We start from the raw sequence: 27,021 nt of genomic DNA, 5'->3' as shown, positions 1-27,021 counted from the left end.
GAGGCCAAAGGCAAGTGGTCTTCAAACATCGCAGACTGAACTGGGCGTGAGAAAGAGCTCACAGCACCCCTGTCACGGGGCTGCCAGCTTTGGAGAGCCCCTCAGCTACACACCCCCATCCCCACTGGTGTCTCCTCATGGTGCTGGGGGCCTCAGGGATCACTGGGGAGTTTGTTATGGGGGCACCTGTGTTACTGAGCCCGGAGCCAATTTGGCTAGGTGGCCCTCCCACCTGACCCTGGGCATTAAGCAACCTGTCACAAACACACCTCCAGGAGGCCATTTCTCAGAAAAAATTAACATTTTCCAGGAGAAAACCAGACAAATAAATACAATGATTTTAAAACTAACCGATATGACATTGACTAAGCAACTTTTTAGGGTTTTTTTTGAAAGAATTGACTTAACTATGGAAGGTTTTTATTCAAAACATTGAGACAATATCCTCTATTTCAGTATTTAACCCCACAACCAAAGATTATCTCAAATTACAACTGTGCAATGTTAATAAAGTCAGTCAGTGGCAAATGTCTGACAGGTTTTGATCTCTCCTGTAGGAATGGTAACAGTAAATATGGTGATACATCTCCTTTGTTACTAGAGAAAGATAACAATTCAGAGTGAAATTAATTATTATAACTCCTTTTCAGAGCTATTTCCTCAGTATACTGATATCAGTATCAGTTCCCTTCAATCTGTGCTGAACCACTGACCTAAGCATCTCAGCCCATTATCAATCCTATAGCCATCAAGCAGTATATACAGTTCAGTCCTTCTAGAGACATGAGTTAGCATCTAGGGATGATATAACATATCCAAAATACTGCATTACCAGGTGGCTGTTTCCATATTTCAAGGGAAAGAAGGAACCCAGGCAAAAGGGTTAAGCTCCCAGTGTGCCAGTGCAGCTCTCGCTGAGGATTTGTGCGAAAGGCAACCCCGATTGGATCAGCTGTAAATGGTACCTGAGCATTCGGGCTGGGGAACAGAGGCAACGTGATGCAATACAAACTGGTTTTCAAATGGTCTCAAGAAAATAATACACCTTGATTTCACCCTAGCTTGACAAGCATCTGTGTTCAGCATTGACCCACTCAGTTATAAATCTAGTGTAAGTTCTCCTTCTACTTTATTTATATTTAAAAGTAGAATGTAATGGATTTGGATTTTTCTAAGTTAGAAAACATTAAAAAACAGAGATAGAGTTCTCACATTTACAAGAGTAACACTTGAAGAGAGCACTAATATGAAGAATACTTAATATACAACCTGACTGTATTTAATTTAAAAAAAACCCCAAAACAACAAACAAATGCAAAGTGAATCCAAATTCCCCTTTTTAAGAGGTATCCATCATACAAACGGAACAACTTATTTTATCCATGTAGTTAATATTCAGATGAGTATTTTATTTGGGTTGTGGGTCGTTCCCCCTTCCCCCCCCCAAATCTCTATTAATATGCCTTGTATTTTAATCCTTTCCAAAAGCATAGGAAATCCTCAAAGACAAACACTAGATTTGTTACCAACAGCAACTCCAATTAGTATCCTAAAGAGTCACAATGCCTGTAATGAGTAAGCATCTGTTTGTCTTGATTAGCATATCATTGGTGTCCTTTCCCTTTGCTTGTCATTTATTTTTCTCATCCGGGAATGAAAATCAGTATTTAGTACTGTAATAGCAAATCTGTTCCAATGCATAAACTGTAGGTAATTCACACCAGAGCTGTATGAAATGAAGAGTAGTTCCAGCTTTTACGGTATACAACAGCCAAAGCACTCAAGGGACTTTGCCATATTGTTCCAGTCCTTTCTGCAAACTATCTCTTTCTGACCAGTTCGATACTGATTCTATTTTACCATCTTCCTAGAGCTGAGAGCTTTATTTTGGAGGGGTGCTTGGGATGGGGGGTAGGTGGGAAGGAGGATCAAGATTATTCCACATGTCAAATAGCTTAAAAGTATGGATTATGATGGTCATGGGAGCAAGGTACCATTGCTATTTTAAAGCTTTAGTTTAACTGTTCAAATCTGTAATTCTCCTGCACACCCAAGGACAAGCTAACAGACAACAGAAGGTTTTAGGCCATTATAGTGCTTGAAATTCTCAAAGTGTAATATTTGAAGAAAGGAAGAAATCAACATTTGGTACTGCTTATGATACTCCAGACCATAAAATAAGCCTGTACAGAAACTGTTTAGCTAAACGCTAAATAACAGCGGAAGTGACTTTTTTTAGTTACTCATTACTTCTTTACTTCTAGTAAAGCTTTAATAAAAGGAACTTTAACATCTAGGATAATTATCAAAACTTGGATGCTTACAGCTATAGCGGCATCCTGAGTAAGGTGTCATATTCTAGTGGTTTCAGACTTGGTTGGTATAAAAGTCATTTTGAGTTCAGACTTTATTGAGGCCAAAGTCCCAGGGCCTGAATGAAGCTTCCTGAACTCAAAGCAAGTTTCACAGGAGCCAAGTCTGTTTAACTCCACTTTGTCCAGGAATGAAAATTTGATCTTGAACTACTCTACATTATTAAATTAATGCATCACAGCACATTCCAGCTAGCAGGTTCTATATTTAAGGATTTTCTAGCTGAAATTTTAAAACCATCCTAAGCACCAGTGGCTCCTGTTCACATACATGTTAGGTGAACATTACGTAGACATCCTGCTAACTTACTGTTTTAGGAAGGTGAGACAAAAACCAAACCAAACCAACAAAAGCACAACCACACACATTTCAAGAAGAATGGATAATTCCACAGCAGTAAGTTCTCTGACACTGCAAGTTTTCCTTTGACACAGAAATGAATGTTCTTCCTCTCTCTTCAAAAAATATTGCACATTCCTAGTTTCCTGAAGAATCTTAGACTTTGACCAAAGGCCACATATGACACTGGAAATAATAGTCTCAGCTTCCTTGACAAACCTTTCACTTCAAACAGGCCCTGCACTATGGCTGCATTGCAGTATCATAAAAGGTTTCTCACTGGGAAATGGTTTGCAAAGTTGGTTTTGGGAGAAAAGAAATCTTTAAGCTGCCCATATGACCAAGGCACTCAGAACAAATAATGTTAGAGCTGTACTTTGGTGAGGACACGAAGTCTCACTTTCAGCAGATGCTTGATGTCAGACCAGACAAGGAACAGAAGACGAGCGAAGGTTACGTGCAAACTGTTGCCTGTGGTTTATGCAACAACAAAATAACCACTGTTCAGGATAGATGCACATAAAAAGAACTCACTGGAAATTACCTTTAATATAAGCAAAACAAAACTGCTTGTGATTTGCAGGGTATGATAGTGTGACAGACTAATCTGAACAGCTTTTTTTTCATGTCTCTAATAAACAAGCATTCAATAAGTAATTCACATTACATGAGTCATCTTTGGTAATACTGTACATTTGTGTCAATCACTTGGTAAACATCAGGTCTGGATATTTAGAGTGTAATTCAGCATAACTACAAACTAATGTGAAAGTTGCCGGAGTATCCTCCAACTGTACATCAGCTTGCAAAGGGAAAAGTTCAGACTAGCAATATCAAAATTACTTCACAGAGTTATGTAGCAAAAGTTACAGTTCTTTGTCATCTAGCTTTACACTAGTTTGTAATTTTGTGTACTGTTAAAGTGGGTTTATAGTCAGCATTGTTATAAATTAACAGCAAAGTAGCTCCCAAAACAATTTAAGGGAGTAGGATTAAAAGCTAAGAACTTTGATTAAAGCATCATTTTCTAACCCTAAATTATTAAAATACAGAAAAAAAATCCATCACTATTTAAAAAGATGCATTGTTTAGAAAAGAAGTCTCATTCCTTACAATATGATTTAAAACTAACATAGAAGAATAAAACAGTGCTACATTAAATACAGTCAGGAGCATTCAGATAGCATGATGTAGGTACAACCTTATGTCCTCTGTTATATGGCCCAGCCATGGGTTTTTCCTTGCTTTGACGTATATTTGATGGTTACTGAACTTTTCCCACTTACCCTGAAGTGGATTGTCCACATGTTCTGTGTTAACACATAAGAGTCAGCATTTATTTACACTTTATAAGCAGCACAGCTGTCCTACACTACTCCACTGCAGTACTGGAACGAGCACAACAGCTTGGATATCTCAGGGAGTGCATCATTGTTCTGAATGGCCTTTTTTTCCCCATTTTATCAGAAGATGGCTCCTCATTACTTTTCCCAGCCAGCTGAGCAGGCTCTGTCTGGAATTGTTCTATTTGAATCTCAAGATGTTTTTGAATGGCTAACCCAAGGACTTCTGGATCCACAGATGCCCCATACACTTCCCATGTCATTCCTTCGTCATCCCATCTCACTTCACGTACTGGAGATTTGGGGGCCTCCAAGTCTTGCTCCAGGTTCACCTCTGGGAACACGTGCGAGTGGCCTTCTGCTGCAGCCGCTGGGCTTGTTGCCACAGATTTGCATTCCATGGTTGGAAGAGTTTGTACCTCGGCATCTCTACGCTCAAGAGCTGGTTTCAGTCCTTTGGTTAAATCATTCATAGAGGTCATAGTCCACATATCTTTAGTTGTCATTACCATGTCTGCACCTTGCTGGCTACTAAAGGCAACAGAGGCAGCCTTTGTTTCTAGAGGAGCTCTCTCCTGCTGAGCACAGTGTTGAGCATGTTGCAGTTGTTCTGCAGGAATGCTACAGCACTTCAGGACTTTCTTGGCATCCAGGCCCGATTCGCTTACTGAAGACACCAGCTTAGGATATGTCAGAATGTCTGAAGTAGAAAAGGAATGAAAATAGCCAGGTGCTGCCTGCTCTTTTCCTGACTCGCTAACGGAGCATACCAACCGTGGAACAAGTTGTATAGATGGTATGGGCAAAGAATGGCAATAGGCAGGGACAGTGGCACCTACTTTCATACAAGGGTCCTGCCTTACATTACAGGGCCCTGCAGAATTGTTATGAACTGTCATCACCATGGGTGAGTATGCAGAGTTTGGAATAGTACCGTAAGTCGGACCACCATGAATAACCCCAGTGGCTTGACTGAACATTGTCCTGTTTGAGAAACCATTTCCAGGCATGTGGGGTCCTAGAACAGCAGTGTGAAATGTTCCAGGATCTGTGTAAACAGTAGTATTATGTGGAATACCACCGCTGTCGAAGCTATTTGTGGGTACTTTTTGGTCTCTAGGTAGAACTGGAAGATGAGTCACAAGGTTTTGATAGTGAGATGTATTTTCATTTGGTTCTGATCCATATCTCTGTGGTTGGAAAGACATCCTAGCCACTGGTAGACCATGCTTGCAGCTAGAAGAGCTTAGGCTGGAGTGAGTAGCACTGGTTTCTATGTGAGTGACATAAGTCTGTTTGCAACTGCAAGTTAGGTCTGAGTGGCTTCTCTGAAGGGCAGTTCCTGGTTCTTTCATTTCACATATGCTTTGCTCGTGTACAATGCAGGCTGAAGAAACATTCTCAACAGTGCTGCTCTTTACACACATCTTAGAGTCCCCCACTTCCCAGGATGCTGGGTACTGTTCAGCGATAAGAAAATGGTTTGTAGTCTTAGTTCCGCTCTGTGAATTGTCATCGGCTGACTGATCACTTATGGTTTGGACCACTGATCCAAGTCCCATCACCCCAGGCTGCGAGAAGGACCATCCAGGACTCGGCACACTCCTGGCATCATTCTCGTTTCCCAGGGTATGGCAGATGGTGCTACTGTGGCTTTTCTTCAGCTCGTGTTTGTTGCTTTGCCTTTCCTCTAAAGTTGATTGCCCAGTATAGGCCAGACTTGAGGAGCTCTTCGACAGGGGGTGACTGTTGACATTCAAGAGACCATGACAAGCAGAACTTAGTGCATCCTGGTAGGAATGAGTGTGGAGCTGGTGGCTGTCAGCTGACATGGCAAAAAAGAGATATCTGCAAGAAATGGTGGAGAAGAAAAAGAAGCAATTTAAGAAGGAAATATATGCACTGGAAACTATAATCTCTATTGGCCTTCTGCCTGGGCTTCTTGCTTTTCACAGTTCACAAATACTTTTATAAAAGCACTATATTTTAGTCTCTGTGTACTCAGACTGGCCAGTTTCCATTTTCAGTTTCCACAAAGGGTTTTTCCCTGAATTAGATTCAGGATTTATTGAAATTCTGGGGTTTTTTTTAATTTCATAAAACACAAAGGGAACATAATTCTTGGTTTCTAGCTTTTAACAATAACAATCTCAACATTGCCAAGTATCATCTCCCCTGAATTTACTGGAGCCATTTTTGGGACATCCAGAGATGTCATATAACTTAAGCAAAGACAGAAGTATTTTTAAAAAGTGTCCTGGTTTCGGCTGGGATAGGGTTAATTTTCTTCCTAGTAGTTAATATGGTGCTGTGTTTTTGATTTAGTATGAGAATAATGTTGATACACACTGATGTTTTAGTTGTTGCTAAGTAATGTTTAAACTAGTCAAGGACTTCTCAGCTTCCCATGCTCTGCCAGGGGCACAAGAAGTTGGGAGGGGGCGCAGCCAGGACAGCTGACCCAAACTGCCCAAAGGGCTATTCCATACCATATGGCGTCATGCTCACTATAGAAACTGGCTGGGAGGCAGCGATCGCTGCTCAGGGACGGGCTGGGCAATGGTCGGTGGGTGGTGAGCGACTGCATCACTTCTTTTTTCCCCTGGGTTTTGTTCCTCTCTCGCTCTTTTGTTGTTTTCCTTTTCATTACAATTTATTATTCGTAGTATTTTTTTTTTCTCTTTTTCCCAATTATTAAACTGTTCTTATCTCAACCCACAAGTTTTCTTACTTTTGCTCTTCCAATTCTCTCCCCCATCCCACGGGGGGGAGGATGAGCGAGCAGCTCTGTGGTGCTCAGTTGCCAACCGAAGCTAAACCACAAGAGCAAGACAGCTTTTCGCCACAGTGTTCATTAAGCCAACGATGTTAGCTGTATTGTCAAAACAAAAAGTTGTTCAGTTTTTAGTCTCTTGACACTATTATTTCAGAAGTTATCCAATCACTGCTGGAGCTTTCAAACATTAACAAAGCCTCAACAACTGGACAAGTTCTCCCTTTTTCCCTTACCCTTCCTAACAAGCTTCTTTGGATTTCATTTCACAAGATCATCACTATTTTAGTCAACTGTTTTCCCAGAGGCCACACAAACATACAGCAGGTGTGGACAAAACTGTTTTGACCACCTGTGGCAGAGGAGACACGATGTGAAACCCAAGGAAATGAGCTCTGCCAGGCCTGTGGAGTCAGTGCCAGTGTTGCCAGAACAAGTAATGCTGGGCAGCCTGGGGCAGCACAGCCCACGACGGGGTCAGTGGGCTTTCTAGCTTGTGCTTACTGCCGGCATGATAAGAGTTGCCAGCAAAGAGGGATCCAGTGAAACGCTGGAGGTGAAGCACCCCTAGGATGGAAAGTCTGCATCTCAACACAGAGTCTGTTAAGGGTACATGCTTCAGTGCATGGTTTGGGCTTCTTGTGCTAATCACCTTTAGGAATCCACAAGTTCACACTGGCTGTGGAAAATACATGCTCTCTGCACCAGAAGCAGGGTACAAACAAGACAAGAAAATCTTTAACCAAAGTATTGTGTTTTTTCTGTTCTTTTTTCAGTGCACTCAGTCACTTCTATTGTTAGAAAACACTTGTTTCTACTGGTTGGTATAGTACCCTATATATGTTGTTAACATTTATGTTAGCACTTCCACATCTAAGAGAAGTTGTAATTGAAGATTTTGAATCTAGCGAGATTTAGTGATCCATTTTTGTTGATTGAATCAGGTCTTCCACTGATTGACTACTCACATTCCCTTGGTGTCACAGAGGTCTTTCAACATTTGTATAACTAAGTTATTTTAATATGCTCATATATCTATATTTATCTACACACATACATATAAATATATCTCTTTCCTAAAAGAACCCATTCTGTTGAACAGAAAAATCTAGAGCATTTATTCATTGCTTCCAGGTCACGTACTACAGGGTAATCTGTTGTGCAGAAGTATAGTGGAAGCCACAAGTTCCCATTTGAGAGAACTTTCCCGCAGATGCACTCTGTACATTCTGCCTCCCTAGCAGGACTCCTAAAGAAACATTCACAATTTCTTGTGAACTGTGTCACTGAAATAAAAATGAATGTGTGGAACAAGAAAGGTATGTACACATGGTGGACAAAAGCACTCTGTAATTGTAAGAGGAAAGTTCACTCAAAACACCAAGAGACCAGTGGCTGCAAGGGCTCACATTCAAACCTCTCAGTGAGAAGCTTTTAACATGTGATCCTTTTAATATGATATTTACAGGCTCAAAGAGTCATCTACCAACATAACTGATAAAGAGCACGCCTTTTGCTCCATCCACAACCCAAAAGCTCTACTGCTGATCCAGACAGTTATCAGTGCTTACGCTTGTAATTCCATTTTCATTGTTAACTTTGGCAAGCTAATAGCTCAGGTTGCAGTTTTCCCATCACCTGAAATCCACTTGCGTTGGCTGTTTTCCATAAAGAAATTAAATTGAGCAAGACAACATTAAAAAAACCACTATTTGCAGTCACTTCTTTGAGAAGCTTCTCAGTGTGAGCTGTGTAGTAGGGACTTGCGATAGGCAGCAATATCCTCTAGCATTAGGGCTCGCTCAAATTTGGACTGTATGCAGAAAAAAGGCAGTTTCCCCTCCTTCATACATGCTTGTTCAGTCAGAAGTTAAACTCATTACAGACTCCACCAGCACCAAGCCTGCTCTGTATGCCACGCAGCCTTTCTGGCCTGTGGGACTCCACAGGCTGGTGGCATCTAAGGACAACACAAAAGCATCTTTTCTTCCAGGAATGGAATTTCAGATTCCTGGGTTAGAGGCACTGCTGAGTGCAGCTGCCAACCACTTCTTGCCAGGCTGGCCATCAATGTATTTCTGCACATTTTTCAAAAGCCCTCACAAAATCTCAGCACTTAGAAGAGAAGCAAGAACTGGGAAAGTGACAGTTTTAAAACACTTCACTCATCTCCTCCAGCATGTAATCTATCCTGCAGCCACTTACACATATGGGTATAGTCTGCCACATAGAGTTCGAAGGAGTCAATTGGATTAAACACCAGAGCATAGCTGTCTGCAAGGTGAAGACCTTACATTTAATCTCTTTAAAAGATAACACCTGCAAAGGCTCTCACACACACTGGGATGAAACAACATTTACTAATGGAAATCCTCAGTCACAAATATTGAGTCTCATGTGAAAGGAAGCTTCAAACATATCCTGTTACAGATGATATAAGGCTGTGCAAACTTTGAAGAACTCCCTCACAAAGTTTACAAGGTTCAAATATGTATATATACATAGATACCAAGACCTCTATTTGCTTTCTTTGGGTAGCATTGCTGCAGAAACCTCTGTAACTGGAAGAAGTGATGCAATTTGAGATTGATTAATCACCTGAATGTGAAGAAACACATTCAGATGAACGTAACAGTCCAAATATATTGATATCACTGAAAACAACATCGTGTGACGTTTGCAATGAAACCTTCAAAGAGAACTCTGAAGAAATTTATTTTTGCTCCACCCACATAGACTCCAACTGCAGCTGAAATCAAGACCAAACATGGGCCAATGCTACATATATTACACATGTACAAATATATATATAACATTATAACCAGCAACTATCAACAGCATTTGAACATCTTTGCTCAGATAGACCAGTGTTCCATGCTAGCACAACTGTAACAATTATCCTATGACTTTTGGACCTTAAAAACAATGGGAACAGTTACCAGTTAAGTAAAACAGCATCTCACCTGATACTTTAGGACATAGTTAAGGATGGGGGAAAAAAACAATAAAAAAAAGAAAACAAAGCCCCATTCAAACAAGATGGATCAGCTTCCCTTAGAATAATGCACTTTCCCATTGTGTTGAAACCGAAAGTTACGTTTTCCCAGACAGCCTGGACACTTCCCCATTTATAGGGCACCTGTTGCTTTCTCCCTCCATTCCCTGCTCCTTTTCCCCACTCTGGAAAGACCTATGAGCCCTTACACAACTAGTACATTTTGCCCACCTGGCAGAGGCAGGGCCCTGAGCCAGACTTGCGCACGTGGAGCTCTGCATGGAGGGTGACGGCTGCAGAACAAATCAATGTCTGGTAGACCTGGCCTTTCCTCACCTCTGCTGCAGCCAAATGTTGCCACAGCATTTCACAGTAGCGTAAGTGAGCGTGCAGGTGTGCCACAAACCACATCAGCTTGCTGACCCTAATTTTTTTTTTTTTTTTTTGAACTAGCTTAGCTCTCACTATATCAGATCATCAATCCAGCCACACCAATCACTAATGTCAGCACAGGGAGGAAACGGAAGACCACTCCCCTCTGCACAAACGCAAACTTACTAGTGGCATAAACTCAGAGCAAACCTGCACATGCGGTGCCCTTCTTCCTAAGGAAAGGAAGGACTTTGGAAATGGCATGTAATCCCATATCCACCTTCCCAAACTCTACATTTCACCTGTGCAATGCTGGCACTGGTTCCCCAGGGTTCACAGAAATTCTTACATGTACCTTTACATCCCTACAGAAGAGACACAACACTGCATGTACACACGCTAGAGGTGCTGTACTTCCCACATGAGCTCATGCAGACTGCATCCAGCTGATGACTTCTGAGAAGGGGCAGGAAGCAGAAGTGTCTGGATGGTTATACCAACCCATATACCAGCGAGGGGCTGGGGCGGGTACCGAGAATGGCGTGACAAACTTTAAAAAAAAAAAAAACAACCAAAAAAAACCCCCAAACCAAAATATGGAACCTCTCTGATTTCACGGTCATGCAGTGCCATTGTATTTTGTGAGTCAGCTAATCAGGAATGGATTACCCATGTGAAACATGGATATAAACACAGTTGACTTCGTGGGTACTTAGGGACCTGAAACAACTTCTTTGCGCATGTTGGGCAGAGAAGACTGCTTTGCTTAACTTTGCCTTTTTAAAAAGTAAATACATAATTTATAGGAAAGCAATTTTATTCAAAAATACCTATTGTAGATTCTGAGTTGATCTGAGAGATTTTTCATTTGGAAATTCAAAGGAAATCTGCACTTGAATAACAAACAAGAAAGCATGAACTCTGAGGCAGATACCCTGCTATGAATATATAGAAAATTGTTAGACAAGCAGAGAAAGGATTAGGATAGAAATGGAATTAACATCCACTATTTTTGGCTTAGCTTCACATAGCTTATGAGGGGATCTAGGCTGCTTTCACTAATTCCACTGAACTACTTTAAAGCAACAAATGTGTATTTTGCTATGACTTATGATTAAAGTTGCGACCTATTTAATGCACTCGTAAATTTAGTCTCAGAATATTAAATATCATGTATGTTATCAATAGAAAGACATTCATAAATTAACTATGATTCCAAAATTCTTCAGTATTTTTGTATTCCATGCATGTACTTCTAATTACAATTTTGACAACAAACACAAGTGGATATAAAGTGGAATAATTCCCTACAATCATGTCAATATATAGAGCAAGCTTTCATGTAATATAATAATACCACATGACTTTTCAATATGATCGCATTTAGCTCCTGCATTATGTATTTGCTTGTGATTGCTTTCTTCCCTGCATTGGCAGGCTTCAAAAGAGTGATATGATAAACAAGACATCCACAAAACAAATGATAGTTTTCATAATGAGGATAGTAACATGGGATATTAACATAAGACGATGTGTTAATAACAAAAGAAATCCAGCCATGCTTGCATTTCCTCCAACAAGCAAAGAAAGAAACTACAAAATGGCATAAAAGTAACACAGCTGCTGGATCCTTTATCCCAGGAAGGGATTTTTTCTTTTGAGTACTGTCTCAAGCAAAAATCTGCACCATAACTTAGCAAGTTACACGACACTGACTATGCTTTTTCATAAGTACTCTGTTACTACAGTAACTAAACATGTTGTGATCCAGTATGAATCGCCTAACACATTAAACAATACTAGTTAGTGGCCGAATTTGGGAAGAGACAAAGAGAAATTTCATTTAAAATTTAATACTATTTACTAGAAAAATACATGCAATGCCAGAGACTTATTTCTCTGAGTTTTCCACAGGTTATTTTTGCTTTATATAACTGTAATGGTCAACCCACAAATTAACAAGACTTGTAATAGTGACTGCAGGCTGTTTCACCCTTCTTCACTTTGCTGATCACACAATCAAAAAAAAAAATATTTTTTTCTTCATATATTTCATTTTATGCTTTCAGAACCAGCATCTGACTGCCAAATAAGTGATAGAATCAGAGCCAGTTTTAGAGGTGAGAGCATTAATAAGAAAGTGTAGAATTTGGAAGAGTTAAGTGATTTGATCCATACCAAAATTTTTGGATGATGACTGTTAATTTCAGGTACTGACCAGGACCCTCCATGGCGAGCACTAGCACTTTTTGAGAAGACGTGCAGCGTTAGGGGGTTGCAAGGTCTTTGCCCAGAATTCCCTCCATCATTTGCATCATTCTGGCCCCACTGTGCATCAGGGGTTGGTAACCTGTACAATAATCAGCTTCATAAGACAAACACAGAATTTCTGCAATAGCACCAAACTCCAAGACAAACACATGTATGTTTTATACAAGGAGAATAGTGTGATTTTAATTAACGTACGAGACTTACTTGAATAGAAGGCTGCTATATGTAGGTTCTTAACTCTATTTAATCTTATTACAAACATGGTGGTTATAAATTTGAAAAGGCAAGAGCAGTTTATGGTTAAAATGACAGAACTTTAATTACAACCTAAGGGGCGCTTAGCCATGAGCACTGCTGACACCTGCCTGGGACACAAGACAGCACACACAGAAATAACTAAATTTCTGCCTAAACAGCCAGGTTACCTTGGGTACCAGAAGCAATGCAGCATATTCACGCTGTGTTCTCTTCAGGCCTGGTATTTTAAGCCATGTCTCTTCCTTATTGGCATCTATGACTGAACTTCTAAGATGGATGTTTACCATGGTAAAATGACGTACAAAGGAACATCATCTAATATGACATTAATTTCTTTTAGAGCTGTATTCACTTTAAAGAGGCTCATAGCACCAAAATTAAAAAAATAGAGTATGGTCATGTCTAAAAATTTATCCCTGCTTGTCCACATTGAGAATTACCATTAACTTGCACAAGATAAGAAAGATCTGTTTTGCACCTACACAAAGATTGACATGCTAGTATTATGAGACCTGATGGCCTCTCCCTACCTACACTCCCTTGAAAGAAACAGTCCATTAACAGTAATCAGTAACACCTACTGTTGGGTGGGGGGAGTCAAACCACTTGAAAGGCATTGGCAAAACAGGATTAGCCATGGTAAAAAGCTTAGAGATTCAAGTGTGTGGGATTAGGGTTTTTTGGTGTTTTTAATAGTTATTTTATTTTGGTGAGGTATAAGGGAAAGGAAGAAATAGAGGAGTTACAACAGGGGAAAAGGTATCACTCATCAGGGAACTTCAAGGAATTTCTCTGAATTCTGTAAATACAACTATATCAATGCAACTAGTTTAATATAGAATCAGGTTGAGACCCCAATTACTTAATCTTTAATCCATCATCTTCCTTTAGGCTTTCCATTTTGGAATAGCATTATAAATTAACTATGCCTTGTTCAGTTCAATCTGCTAATGCCCTCTTGTAAATATTTTGGGTCATCTTATATTTCCAAGTATCAGACAGGTCTACAGGACAGACTGATCTGGGCATCTACAAATACCATCAGATGCACACAACAGACAAGTGCATACTGTGTATGCGAATGAATGGGATTATTTTTCAGTTCTGCACCACTAGAAGCACCGGTGACAGTGGTGCCTGTCACCAGGACCATAATTCCCTTGTAGGAAAAGGAGTACATTTGACAGGCTAGAAAACATGAGAGCAGAAGAGTTATGACACTCAGTGCACGGCACAGCAAAAGCATAGATCGTGTGTGTTTTACGTACGTATAAGCTGACTAGTCACAGCTTTTCTTTCGTTTTTGTTAATTATCGCTTTGTCTATCAGGCTTTTCTAAAAGACTTTGTCTTTTCCCCATCTGAAGCTGAGCACACTGGACAGACATCTCTCTTCATTGATTGGCAACAAGATGAAAAGGAAGGAGTCCCCCTTTTACTGCGTATCAATGAACCTCAGCTTTCTCCTTACTGAGGACCCAAGCAGAGACCTCTTCCCCCAAACACTGAAGTTACCCCTGGTTACCAGTGACCTCACCAGGGGATAATAAAATAGTTCCCATGTCAGAAAGTGAATGGATTCGAACATTTGCTGATACATTGACCTCAAGGCAGAATGACAACGCCATTATGTCCACAATTATCCCAACAGCATAAGAAAAGTCATGCAAGAGGATGAGCATTTGCTTTTAAGAAACAGCAGGGGCAGCCCACAGCTCTGGTAGAGTCTGAGCCAGGAAAGAAGAGCTGGGAATTGTAAATTCTAAAATGAAAAAGGTTAAATCAAAAGTGTCACATCCTGGGAAGGATGAACCAAAGGAGACTGTTTTAATGACAACTTTAACTGAATTCCCAGGAAGGACAATTCACACAGGGCTGTAAATAAATTATTGGGAAACCAGAGAGGGGTGCACTCTATCACAAGGGAGGCATGTGTTGGGTGTAGTCCTGAGACACCACATGATGCACCGTGCAACTATGCGTCTTCTTCACCGCTTTCTTTATTTAATCATCTGTCCAGAAACAACTTCAAAGATCTCTTAGGATTTTGATCTTTTTTTAGGAGAAAATTATAAGCAAAACATTACTCCCACTATGTCTCCATGTGCACATAGACCTACCTCAGTGTACAAGCTGCCCTACAATATACCTGACAGAGCGAAAGTATGGGATATTGTACAATCATGTTTGGTGCTCACTGTTAGTATTTGACAGCCCATGTCTTTAAAGCTTGTGTCTTCAGTCAGAAGACTTAAAACTTTTTCATTACAAATGAAACATGCTGATATGGTCATGTAATCTGCTGTTTTCAGCAGCTGGGGTTTTAAAAAAAAAACAACCAAAACCATCAAATATTATGACAGCAGGCAACACTGACCTAGAATCGTGCTTACAGTGAACAGTGTGTGCCTACAGAAGTGGTACATTAATATAATTGCCTTTCTGGTTTAAGCAGAACAGAATTATGCAAAGTGAAACTGTTAATTCAGCTGCCAGGTTTATGCTGTTAAGAATTGCTGGCTACTGATATTCCCTGGCAGTACAAAAGTCCTAGGAGAAAAACATTTCATAATTTCTTTAGGAATTAATCTTTAATGCACAGAATTTGCAGTGACCTATCTACATTTGATTTATTTCAGAGAGACAGACACTAGTGAACCTTTTCCTCTTCACAGCAGAGGATCAAATCCTATTCCATCACATGTACCAATTTGGAGGGGGACAGGGTCAGTCTGGTAGTGAACGACTCATCCTCCTCAGAGCTCCCTTTTTGGGTCCACTCTTCAGTCCTGAACAGACTACCCCGAAAGCAAACCTATTGATCTGGAACTCTCCCAAAACACATGGCTATAGCTTGCTCAGCAAGCCTCTACCCATCAGAGGCCCAAGCCTGCAAACTTTGTGAATCACAGTTGCCTGTGAAGCATCATGAACTTAAAAATCATACAGAAAACCAAAAGCCAGCTTACAGCCTGTTTCCAATCTCACAGCAAGGGAGTACAGCTACATATTAATGCAATCTTCACAAGAGGCCAGCAGTTTGCATGTCCAACAAACTCCACCCAAACTGGCTAAGTGATCAAAATATCTACTTGTAAATTCATGTGTTTTAGTAGAAAGTATTCAAATCATCATTTTTGCTGTTTGCTTGAAAGCTTAATAGCAACAGTTAGAGGGAAGATATGAACTCGGCGTGGCTAAGCCTCCCTGCCCTATGGATATCCTAGCTTTAACTTCAGAATTCAGCACTGTAGCTAGTTACTTTGGAATACAAGGGTAATGAGATACTCCACCCTGACAAGTGAACGTGCATCTGACACCTAAAGCTCATCACACAATCTGTGTGAGTCACAGAATCACAGAATCGTATAGGTTGGAAAATACCTTTGAGATCATCAAGTCCAACCGTAAACCTAACACTACCAAGTCCACCACTACGCCATGTCCCTAAGCTGATGGACAGTTAGTGTGCGTGTGCTCTGTGCTGACTGGAAGGAGGTGGCCAAAAGTGCAGAGCTGAGCCTCTAACATGCCCAGCCTCCCAGAAAAACTCTCTCACTTGGGCTCAGTGTTATGCCGACAGAGATCAAAGCTTTATAACTAGTTACGGTGGCAGACAAAGCAAGCTCAAATCTGCCTTAAAAATACTGACTAGATATAGCCACAAGTACAACAGCTTTTCGTGTTCACATATCATCCTTAATAGAAGGATGGCAATTCCTATAGTAGCATCAGACAGGAATAATGGTGACATAAACAAAAGTAATGGTAATCTGAAGCTCTCCAAACATCTCTGTTAGGATAAAGGAAGACAATATTTACAGATTGAAAGATGCCCCACCAAAACAATCAAAGATGGTTCATTCTTCTAAATGTATTTGTTAAATCTCTTTCCTGCCTAAAAAAACCTGGTAAGTTATCTAGCAAGACCTAGTAATTTACCCACATTTCTTGTTCCCTTATTTTTCCCTGTGACTGAACACTACACAAGGGCTACAAAAAAAATTTATTTTTTTATGTAAATGACAGTGTTTATGAACTGTACACAAAACATTGGAGAAAAGAAAGATTCAAAAAGGCAATCCATCTACCTCCAGAAGTTGCTCTCAGCAGTGGTAGGAAAAGGCTGACTTCCAGATTATAAAAAACAATTGCTCAGTAATTAGAAAGAGGAAACAATTGCCTTCTAATTCTGTCTGTGCTCACTGACCTTGAGCAAGTCATTCACTTTGTGACTCAGTTTACTCATCTGTGACTCAGGGATTAGATGCAGAAGCCCCTGATGTAGGTATTTAAAGGCTTAATTCATGATTGCAGAGCACTCTGAAATCCCTGAATGAAAGATATTAAATATAAGACGTTGAGAAGAATGTATTCTGGCCCTTCTTTTGTAATATTTGGTTTGAAATAAATAAATAGAGCATCTCTGAGTGAAATTCTTGTTGCCCTCGCAGAAAACTTATATTACCGGTAAAGTTCAGACACTATCCATGGCTCAGAAGCATCTGTTTAAAGCACCCCCTCCCTCCAGCTTCCTAGCATCAAGTGAGGATGAGTAACCTTAAGGATTCCAAATACATAAAACCAGCATTAACAGAATTTCTCAAATTAGGTGTCGTATGTATCTATTGTATATATAATATGCATGCTAATAACATACATATTATATATGCATGGTATATTAAGTAGCAATGGGTTATTATAAGTAGATTCATTACACCTTTATAAGCAGAGCTGTCACAACTGCAGACCATGTTGTCCTGCAGTGCCGCATTCACTTACAAGCTTTTATTTACTATGATGAACTTTTCATGAAAATCCCTTTGGCAGAGAGATTCTGTGACAAATTTAAATCTTCGGTTCACACTGCAAGCTGTCTTTTATATATCTTTAAGCTGGAAAAGAACCGGCAATCTCTGTCCAGAGGGATAAGTGGTGCTACACACATATAGTCAAGTGAGTATTGAAAAGGACTAAAAAGACGACTATCTAATTGTGTTTCATAGCGTTGCTAAAAGTTCCCATTGTCCGACTGTAGTATAAACTAACTTTGAAACCATATAAACAAAGAATATGGGAGGAACTGGGAAGAATAAGTTTCCTTTTCAAACTTGATATCTCATCATAAATAACAGTTATTATGTCAAAGTGTGGTGTCTCTCAAAAAAGCAACTGTCCCAATTACTCTGTGGTCTAATCAGACCTATGCGGGAAACTGTTATCTATAGTTTTCAGGAAACACCTGAAAAGGATGAAAGGGAGCATCTCTACTCTCTCAGGATGAGGGAAGCAAAACAGAGCGAGAGGAGAGCCCATGCTCACAAGATGCTATCCAAAGCTTGTTTGACACCAGAGACCTTAAGGAGAGAACAACCACAACACATTAAAGCAGCAGACTAAAGCTTGCAAATGTTTTGTCAAATCCGAGTATGTGAAGAACTTCCTCAAGAACTTATGTTTACACCCTGCTCTATGTAAACAAGCAAGTTTCTCCTCCTCTTGGTTAATCTCAACCACAAAATGAGCTGTGGAAGTCTCTACTTCCTTATTAACATTTAATAATGTCAGAAACACAAAATATTGAGGTATAAATTTGGAACAATTCAAGAGCTGCAAGACAATGCAGGTTCCTGTCATCACCAGGGTAGAGGAAGATCCTACTTGTATGACATGGACAGCTAGAGGAGAACTCTTTAAGCATCTCCTGTTAACTGCTAGCAACAAGATACCGATTATAAAGAATTGAGTCTCTGTTAGAGGAATTCTTCACTTTTCAAACATTGGTTTGACCATATTCAAGACCCAAGTGGACAAAACCCTAAGAAATCCGATCTGACCTCATAGCTCGCTCTGCTTTGAGCAGGAGGTTGGAACAGATGAGTTCCCAAGGTCCCTTCCAAACAGAATGATTCAATGATTGGTTTTTTTCATGGTTTCATAATTTGCACTTTTATCTGTCATTGCCAATGAGAAGTTTTCACATAGCTTCTCATCCTGAGCCTCAAAAGAAGCTGGAATGTGCAACCATTTTGCAATATTAAACCATTTGTTTAATTGATTAGTGGAACCTGTACCATTTACTGAAATGAGGTAAAAAGGAATGACTTTTGAAAGGAACCACAAAAGTGATCCCTGTATTCTACAGGCAAGGTGATACACATGAAGGAGGCAGTGAACTCCAAAAGTTTCTTTCCAATCTGTTAGCACCTTTCTTTTTACTAAATCAACAAAAGCATTCCACCCCTTCCACAGTTTAGAGGCCACCGAGAACCAAATAAAACTGCTAAAACAAGATGTATCTTTTTCCTTGACAACATACTTATGTTCCAAGACATACTTATCCACCCTGTTCAGTCATAAACACTGAACTCTCCCAGCAGAATCTTTGTAGAAAGCAATAAAATAATTCTAAAAGTCTAAAAAGAATCCAGTTTAGAAGAGTTAGGATGGCTTTGTGCATTCATCATCTCTCCAATTTCCATGTCAGGTTTGCTTAGTTTGAGCTGAAAAGGAAGTCAGACCTTTCAATTCAGCTCAGATGAACTGGGTTCTGTCAGTCTTACGCACTGTTGACTAGAGTAAAGCGCTGCAAGTCAAATGAAGGTCTTGCAACTGCTCAATCCCATTAACCTTCATTTGCACAGTCAGGTATGCCCTTGCTAAAGCTTAATTAGCAAATATTCTGCAGATGGAGAAATACTCCTGCTCCTTTCTCTGTTTTGTATCACATCCAGACTGTGCAAGAGTTAAGCCATAATTTTGGAAGATGTACTACTTTAAAGACACACATGGGGACAGGCCAGTTTAAAGGTGATCTTTCTTATGATGCTTTTTTGGTGCAGAATGACGCTTGGATGTAACTCACATGCTTAATGTTCACACTCAACACCATGCTAGCAGTCCGGGCTGATGTCAACTTCATTTAGTTAGCCTGTCTCTATTCCCATGCTCTGAGTATATATACCTAAGCAACCCCAAAGTGATTTTTTGTGGTTCCTGTTGCTAAAGATAATTTCTCTGAGTGGAACTTTATTCTGAAGAACTTTAACAGCTTTTGTAAAGGAAAGAGACCACCTTCTTCCCCCCTATCCACTAAGGAATCAGAGAATACTCCTACAGGACAGTTCTTAACATACATATGTGTATAACTATCAGCTGCATGGCTTTAGATTAATGCAATAGTTATAATGTATCCATAAGAAATATCGCATCAAATGATCGTAACCAGAGAATGGCTCATTTAGTATCTCTCAGTTCACTGCCTTCTCATTGTATCCCTCATGCAGATATTCCTGACCACTGTACTCCAACATTTATTTTCATTCTTCCCCTCTTTTTGATTTTACAGAAAAGATCTCGCTCTCGCCACTGAAACACCACGCACCCTCCCCCTGAGGAAAAAAAGACTATTAAGGGTCTGGATGATTCAGATCTTCCAGAATTTTAATAGCCCAAAGAGAAGTGTTTTCACATATGATGCTGTATACGCATACAGATTTACAGTTTACACCAGTTAAAAAACTCTTATTACTGTACAATGAAACTGCAAGAATTAACCAAAAGGCCAGTGCCACCCCCCCCCAAAAAAAAAAAAAAAAAAAGAGTGCAAGGCTGACAAGGAAAGTAAAGTTTAACATCCTTGTGCAGCCTATGATTCATGCTATACTGTTGTTCTTGGGCTGGAATGGTTTGGGACTACAAGCAATGAAATATCACATACATCTGCCAAAGATACAAACTTTTGTTTCTTTTAGGAAGTAAAAGAATTGCCCAATGACTTGAGTGTCACTTGCAACAATAAAACTATGGCATGTGATAACAAAAATAAGATTATTTTTTTTTCTGATTCATTGAAAAAAATACTTATAGAACACAGAAAATTAATAAATACCATTAACAGCTCTCTGTCTAGTTCCTGGGCCTTTGAAAGCATCTTTCCTAGGCTGCATTCTCCTGCAAATTGTGTAACAGCTTGCAATATCCAAATAAAAGGGACCAGTCAAGTACACTCCATCCTCATTTTAAAACATTAACTATAGGGGAAAGGAACGGAGAATTCAGCCTCTCTGATCTCCAGAAGAGTTGCTGAAGAAGGAAGAGGATTTTGCTGCTGTTCTGCACAGAACTAACCAGCCTGCAGACAGGTGTAACATTATCTCACTGCTACAGCAAATACCTCTGCTCATCTGGAGTGTTTTAAAGCTACCTCCAATTTACCCTTTGTCATTGCCCTTACAGAAAGAAAATTAAACTTCAGAAGTATAATGATCATCAACAACAATTTTCCTCTGTTCCACCCTCCCTCATACACTCTTATTTTTCAAGTGTATTTTGAATGTTTAGTTCACTATGGAAGGAAAAATGTGGATTTGGTATGGTTATCTAATGGGGAATTATCACATTTGGTATTATAAACCAGCTCAGACATCACAAGGCTATATGCAGTTCACTGTTCTTGTTTATGCAGCCTTAGATAATTGTCAGATAAACTAAACTGCAATTGCAGCTCTCTCTAGAGTACAGTTAAGATAAAATGTCTGGATGGTAAAAATCAACAAAACCCTATAATCAGAGAAGAGTGTTTTACAGAGTAACTGAGCCACGACATGAAAACATGAAGCCCTCATCTAATCCACTCTCATAAACGAAACCTTCCCCAAACCCAATTCTTTTACACAAAGACTTCACGCAGAGGTCTTTGAACTCAGATCTTAACTGCAACCTAGGTCCTGCAAACAGTCAGACATATGCTTAACCTTAAACATGCAAACAACTATTTGCAAGCTTTAATCAATGTCTTGGTGCAAGGAAATCACGGATATTTTTGCATCAGATGATTACTTTGAAGCATGAGTCACTGGAAAAGAGGTAGATTTTGATCGTTATATGGTCCGTCTTATTTATGCACAAGATCGACATCTCACAAAATATATTTATCCAATGGTTATCTTTCCAGTCACCATTCATGCTTAGAGTTCTCTAAACAGAAATTACTGCTTGCTCTCCCCCTCCCTTTTAAACCTCTTCACCTAAAATCCAGAAGTGCATCAGCACAAATTCTTACTTTCAATCATAGGAGGTTATAAGCTACAACATATGCACAAAACAATCTTCTACTGTGGTTTCTGATGTAAAACATTTACTCTAGTGACAATAAAATGCCAAACCAAATCAAATCTTTGACTTTGGGAAAGACATTTTGGTTTAAGAGAAAATTTTATCTGTCATTCTAAATAGTGATTGATCATTTACCTAGGAAAGAGTGTAAAACAAAGCTGATATGCAGAAGGCACAGAAATATTCCTCAGTTTTTCCCTAGTGTTGGGTATTAACTTCTTAGGAATTTAAAAAACGTGGTACACATGGTGGAAAAAACAAGGGAAACCATTCTCTGGCAGATTAGTACTACAAGGTAGCAACTTAAAGCAATACAATTTACTCTTTTCTTTTTTCTAGTACCAAAAACCCAACATACACACAAAAGAATCAGAAAGCATCTTCGTAAACTTGCAGATGTGCAGAGGAATAAAATGAATGGGATTATGGGGGGGTTTCTCCCCCAGAGAAAAGGTGACAAGTATATTCTAGAAACGCTTGCTAAAAGACAAATACATACACATCTAAGTGAAAGACACCAGCACAAAAAAACACCTTCTGCAAAACTACATTAAATTCAATTAAAGCTCAGAGCCATAGTTCCCATCACTTTAGTAAATGAGAAAACTACAATTTCCTGGGCTTTTCAGCCCAGCTATCAACCCCCTGCTGCCAACACAGCACTTACAGAAGCCTGGGTCTGTCTCTGTGCAGCTCCTCTCCCTTCCCCTCATCTGCTTTGTTACTCCCAAAGACCTGCTGGCAAAATGGAGAGGACTCGGTGTCCTTACGGGAGACGAGAGAACGGGCAATACATCTCGTCCGTGGTCCTTACCTTCCCCCTACTCAGAGACTGCACATCCAGCTTCCCTGTCCAAGTTACGTGGAGGGTATTTAAAATAGATGCTCAGAAATCTGAGGAGAACAAAAGCCACAAGAGTTCAGATTCCCTTTAGAAACTGGGCTCCTTGATCCGCCTGATGCTGTTGACACTAAGGTGAGCATATGATAAGGGGAAGGAGGAGGGATTGTTAGAGAGCATCAAATGCAGGAGACTGGGAGATGGGGTTTCCTCAGCCTAGACGTGACGCCCCTTCCTGCCTCCCCCCTTGGCTGGAGAGGAAATAAAATGGAGCCTAGGAGGGAGGGAGAGAGATAATCCTGCCGCTTCATCTGATTAGAGAAACTGGGCCTGTGCAGAGCCGGCAATGCCGCCAGGGAAGCACAGGGAGGGGAGGCAAAGAGGGGCAGGAAGAGGAGGAGCAGAGGGGGGGAGAATAGAAATGATAAGGGAAAAAGGAAAATTCTAAAAGGTATACAAGGGAACTGGCACCCGGGCCAAGCCACCCTGGCTGCGTTCAATTTCTACCCTCATGTACATGTGAAATCACCAGTAGGAAACACCCATCGCTTCTCGTAATCTGGAACGATCGGGGGGGGGGGGGAAAACCAAAACAAAACCTAGAATGCATCAGTTCTATAGGCATGGACTGGGAACAAGGACATCCCAATGGATTGAAAAGAGTGAGACTGTTTGTGCTGAGCAGGGAGAAATGGAAAAAGCCGTATGCTACAGATAGTTATCAAGTTTGTCATGGACAGGACACAATTTACAACAAATTTTCTACTGCAAGTCATTTTCCAGAACCTGTTTCCACTTACTAAAACAAATCTTAGTTGAACCACAGTGACTTTAAAAAAAGTATGTATCAGCACACACATCAGGGTGCTTGCAGCTGTGGCCTCGGTTGCCCTCCCACAAGTTGCACGCCCTGGCAGCTACACTTCCAGTCATGCCCTCCCTCCGTGCCTGGCACTTCTGGGCTCACAGCCGCCCACGTAAGTATGGCCACCTGCACCACTGTGCTACTGTGCCTCATGGGGGATCCCCAACTTGCCGGAGGCTGCGGCCAGCCTGGCCCTCGCTGCACGCAAGTGTGAGGGCAGCACCATGCCCTCGCACTCGGCCTGACACAGGCGCTCACCCGAGGGCACTGGCAGGGTCCCGAGGGTGCTGCTGTTGAGCATCCCTTGTCCCATCCTCCCCTGGCAGGGAAACCCTGCCTCGAGGACACAGGCATCCAGGTCCCTCCAAGCTGCCATGTGTGACCCACGGTGCATTGGGGAACATCAAGGACAGATGTGGCCAGCGGAATCTTGTCCCCATCCATGGTGGCCTGTTTCTCTAAAGAATCTCCTCTTTCACTCACCTTTATCAGCTGCTACACTTGGTCCTTTCCCAAGCACCGCTCCTTGTCTCCGCATTGTGAGCCGCTTTTATTTCTTCCTGGCCTATTCCCCTCCATTTAAAGCTTCACACAAGGCAGGCTGGTTGGATCTCTGATGGGGCAAGGAGAAAGATGCCAAAACATCAGAAAATAACCCATTCAAGTCCTCTTTCTTTCTGTTCAGGAAGGAGTTAATACCTTTCCTGTAAAACACAGCACATTCTCACTTTGTTCCTAAGTCTTCACCCAGTACCCTCCCATCATGCCTAGCTCAGTTGGGAGAGGGGGACCAAGACCCCCCACCCGATGCTTTTAGGAACACAAGATTGCTCCCTGAGTCTTCAAAATGGGCTGCAAACCCAGCCATTTTCTATGTGCTTCCAGGCTTTGTTCCTAAGACACACACCCCCACACACTCACTGAGCGATTACTCCCTCAGGCTACCGGTCAGGAAGCATTTTGGGGGTTAACAGCCATGCACGGGTCAGCAGCAGCTTTCCGGCTGCTTTATTTTACTTGCCATGTTTATTACAGCAATGAGGCAGAGTAGGCACTTGAAGTCAGCTGTTTGTGCTGACCTTGTGCATCCTTCCTACAAGGCCGGAAACAGAAGTTCCTTCAACACGTCCCTTCCAGAGCATTCTTATCAGCATTCCTGGCGGCCCAGGATCACGCCCAGGCAACTCTCCCCCCAGTGGTATAGGACTGCAGTGGTGCTGCAGGGAGAGGACAACTCTACAGCATTTTGCTTCCTTTCTTATTCCAGCAAAAGACCTTTGGCTGACATGGCAAGACACACCGCTGGCACTCATAGCTATTCCAACACTGTTCCATGGCTGCCAGTGGCCAGCTGTGGAACAACTCAGTGTATGACCCTTCCAGTCAAATGCATCTTCCAAACTTGTCCCAAGTTGCCCAAATGATGTCCCAAGAACATATAAAGGGTACAAGGTAAGGATAACATTGCATTTCTCTTCTTCTTTAAACTCCCTACAGAAGGAAGTTGCATAGCTCTCTTGTCCTGGATTTGGTACGTCCAGCAAGGTTGACTATTTTCATTAAAAGCATCAAAATGTGCTTACTGAAAGATACTGGTGACCAACTTTTACCTCAACAGGTTACACGTCTGGGCATCCATAACGATGCGATTGGCATACAGCATTTTCATTTTACATTTAATGAGAAAAGGTGTAAAGATGTCTCAAATTCCAATTTGGAGAATTTATCCTGTATCTTTCTTTAACAAAAGTTGACAGTTAAAGGAAACTGAGAAGTCAATAGCCTACAGATACATTAGGCTAAATCCAGACAATGTTAACAAATTTCTTTTGGGAAGAAGGGAAAAACTGTTTTTCAACAGGATTTTTGTAGAACAGTTCTGCCACTGTTGCTCAGCCTGACTAGCATTCATGTTTCCCCAGAACTCCACCCAGGGTTTAAACATGTGACAATGTGTTTAATTTAATGAAATTAAAGTCCTACGCCAGCCATGGAAAAGAACTTTCAAAATTACTGTTTACTGATTTGGGTGCTTGAAGATCAGAAGAAAGCAAGCCACCAGTCCCATGACTTTTGAGTCACCTCATGTGAGAAAAAGCAGTTAGCTCTGTTTGCCTGCTGAAGGAGGGCACCACCGGGCAGAGCTGTCAGACCCGCAGGCCAGTTTTTGTCACCCCAGCCTCCATCCAGGCAATCAGGGCTTCCACATTCGAGACAGAAGCAGCCAGTCCTAGCCCAGAAGCCCTTTGTCTAACCTAAAATTCACTAACCACACTTTGGCCAGCTACGTCTCTTCAGAAGAAGGTATGGGGTGGGAAAACCATCCTGATCTCTTGGTTCCTCCATACAAGACCTAAAACTTGTACCGAAGCCCTCCTCTCACCCCTTCCCATTTATAACCCTACAGCCTGTTCTTGCACTGCCCGGACTGCTGCCATTTGTAGTCACTTTTTCACGCCAAGTGGGGCGATTTGGACCTGCCTAGGCTGTGGTTGCTGAACTCCTCCATCAGCCTTGAACCTCCCGAGCTCTTTGCTGGCAGAGCTGCTCTTTGAGGAGGCAGGTTCAGGTGCTCCTGGTGGGCGAGTGCCCTGCTGGAAGTGCTTTTCTGGGCTGACTCACAAAAATGCTGCTTGCAATTTGTTCATATACGTCTGTCTGGGGGCCCTGTATGCAAACCCCGGCAGGCTGATATTTGCTGTCTGTTGGTTCAAAGCCAGTGACATGCACCTGCCACCAGGCCGATTTTAGCTTAATGCATTTCTGTCATATGTTCTAGTCTACAACAATAATGTAGCCCTCCAGGAACAATATGCTGTCTTGTGGGTAACACTGCTCATTTGTCTGAATGTCATCTGCCACAGTCAATTTGGATCAGGTCTTGGATATCTCCATTGTGAAGTATTTTTGAGTGTTTCTGAAGAGTAACAGCACTTTAGCGCAGTCTGAGAGAGCCTTCAAGATAATAACTAATGCACCATAGCCAAACTTAACTTTTACTATGCCTATAACCAGTCAGAAGCTCTCCGCTCTAGATACTTCTAGCCCCTTATTGAAATTGGCATTCTCTATGCAGTGCCAGGTTTTCAGTTTTTGCTTATGCTTGGATACCCAAAATAATTCCAGTCAGTCCAGTACAGGAGCTGGCATAGCAAGTGTTTTCTCACACACTTGCTAGGCCAGCTCCTATAGAAGGCAAGATGCCTTTCAAACAGGCATCTGAGACTGTTTGAAAACATAAAACTGACCATCACCTTCCATTTGACCTAAGAAGCACAATTATTTCTAACAGAATTTTTACAAAGAAAGCAATTCTGTCAGATAAGCAGTATCACAAAACCTTCAAATTAAAATTTTAGATAAACATGCAACAGCTGTTAATTCAAAGATAACTTACAGATAGAATCCATCTGATCACATGTTAATGTTCTACTTAAGAAAGCAATGCCATTTATATATAAATGCTTAACTTATT

At 41.0% G+C, this 27,021-nt stretch overlaps 1 protein-coding gene across 2 annotated transcripts in view; it reads right to left on the bottom strand.

The window, feature by feature from the left end:
* Positions 1-3,315: 3,315 nt before the first annotated feature.
* Positions 3,316-27,021, bottom strand: part of GPRIN2 (G protein regulated inducer of neurite outgrowth 2) — a 33,747-nt gene continuing 10,041 nt past the window's right edge. For both annotated transcript variants that reach the window (XM_072871082.1, XM_072871081.1), the window contains 2 exons: positions 24,030-24,159; positions 3,316-5,903 (listed from right to left, as the gene is read on the bottom strand). In XM_072871082.1, coding sequence (XP_072727183.1) covers positions 4,085-5,887 — 1,803 coding nt within the window. In that variant the 5' untranslated portion in view covers positions 5,888-5,903; positions 24,030-24,159 and the 3' untranslated portion in view covers positions 3,316-4,084. The remainder of the gene's footprint in view (positions 5,904-24,029; positions 24,160-27,021) is intronic.

This window comes from Ciconia boyciana, chromosome 8 (assembly GCF_034638445.1).
Source record: "Ciconia boyciana chromosome 8, ASM3463844v1, whole genome shotgun sequence".
Lineage (NCBI taxonomy): Eukaryota > Metazoa > Chordata > Aves > Ciconiiformes > Ciconiidae > Ciconia > Ciconia boyciana.
Note: the sequence above shows the minus strand (reverse complement) of the source record. Positions and strands in the feature narration are given on the sequence as shown.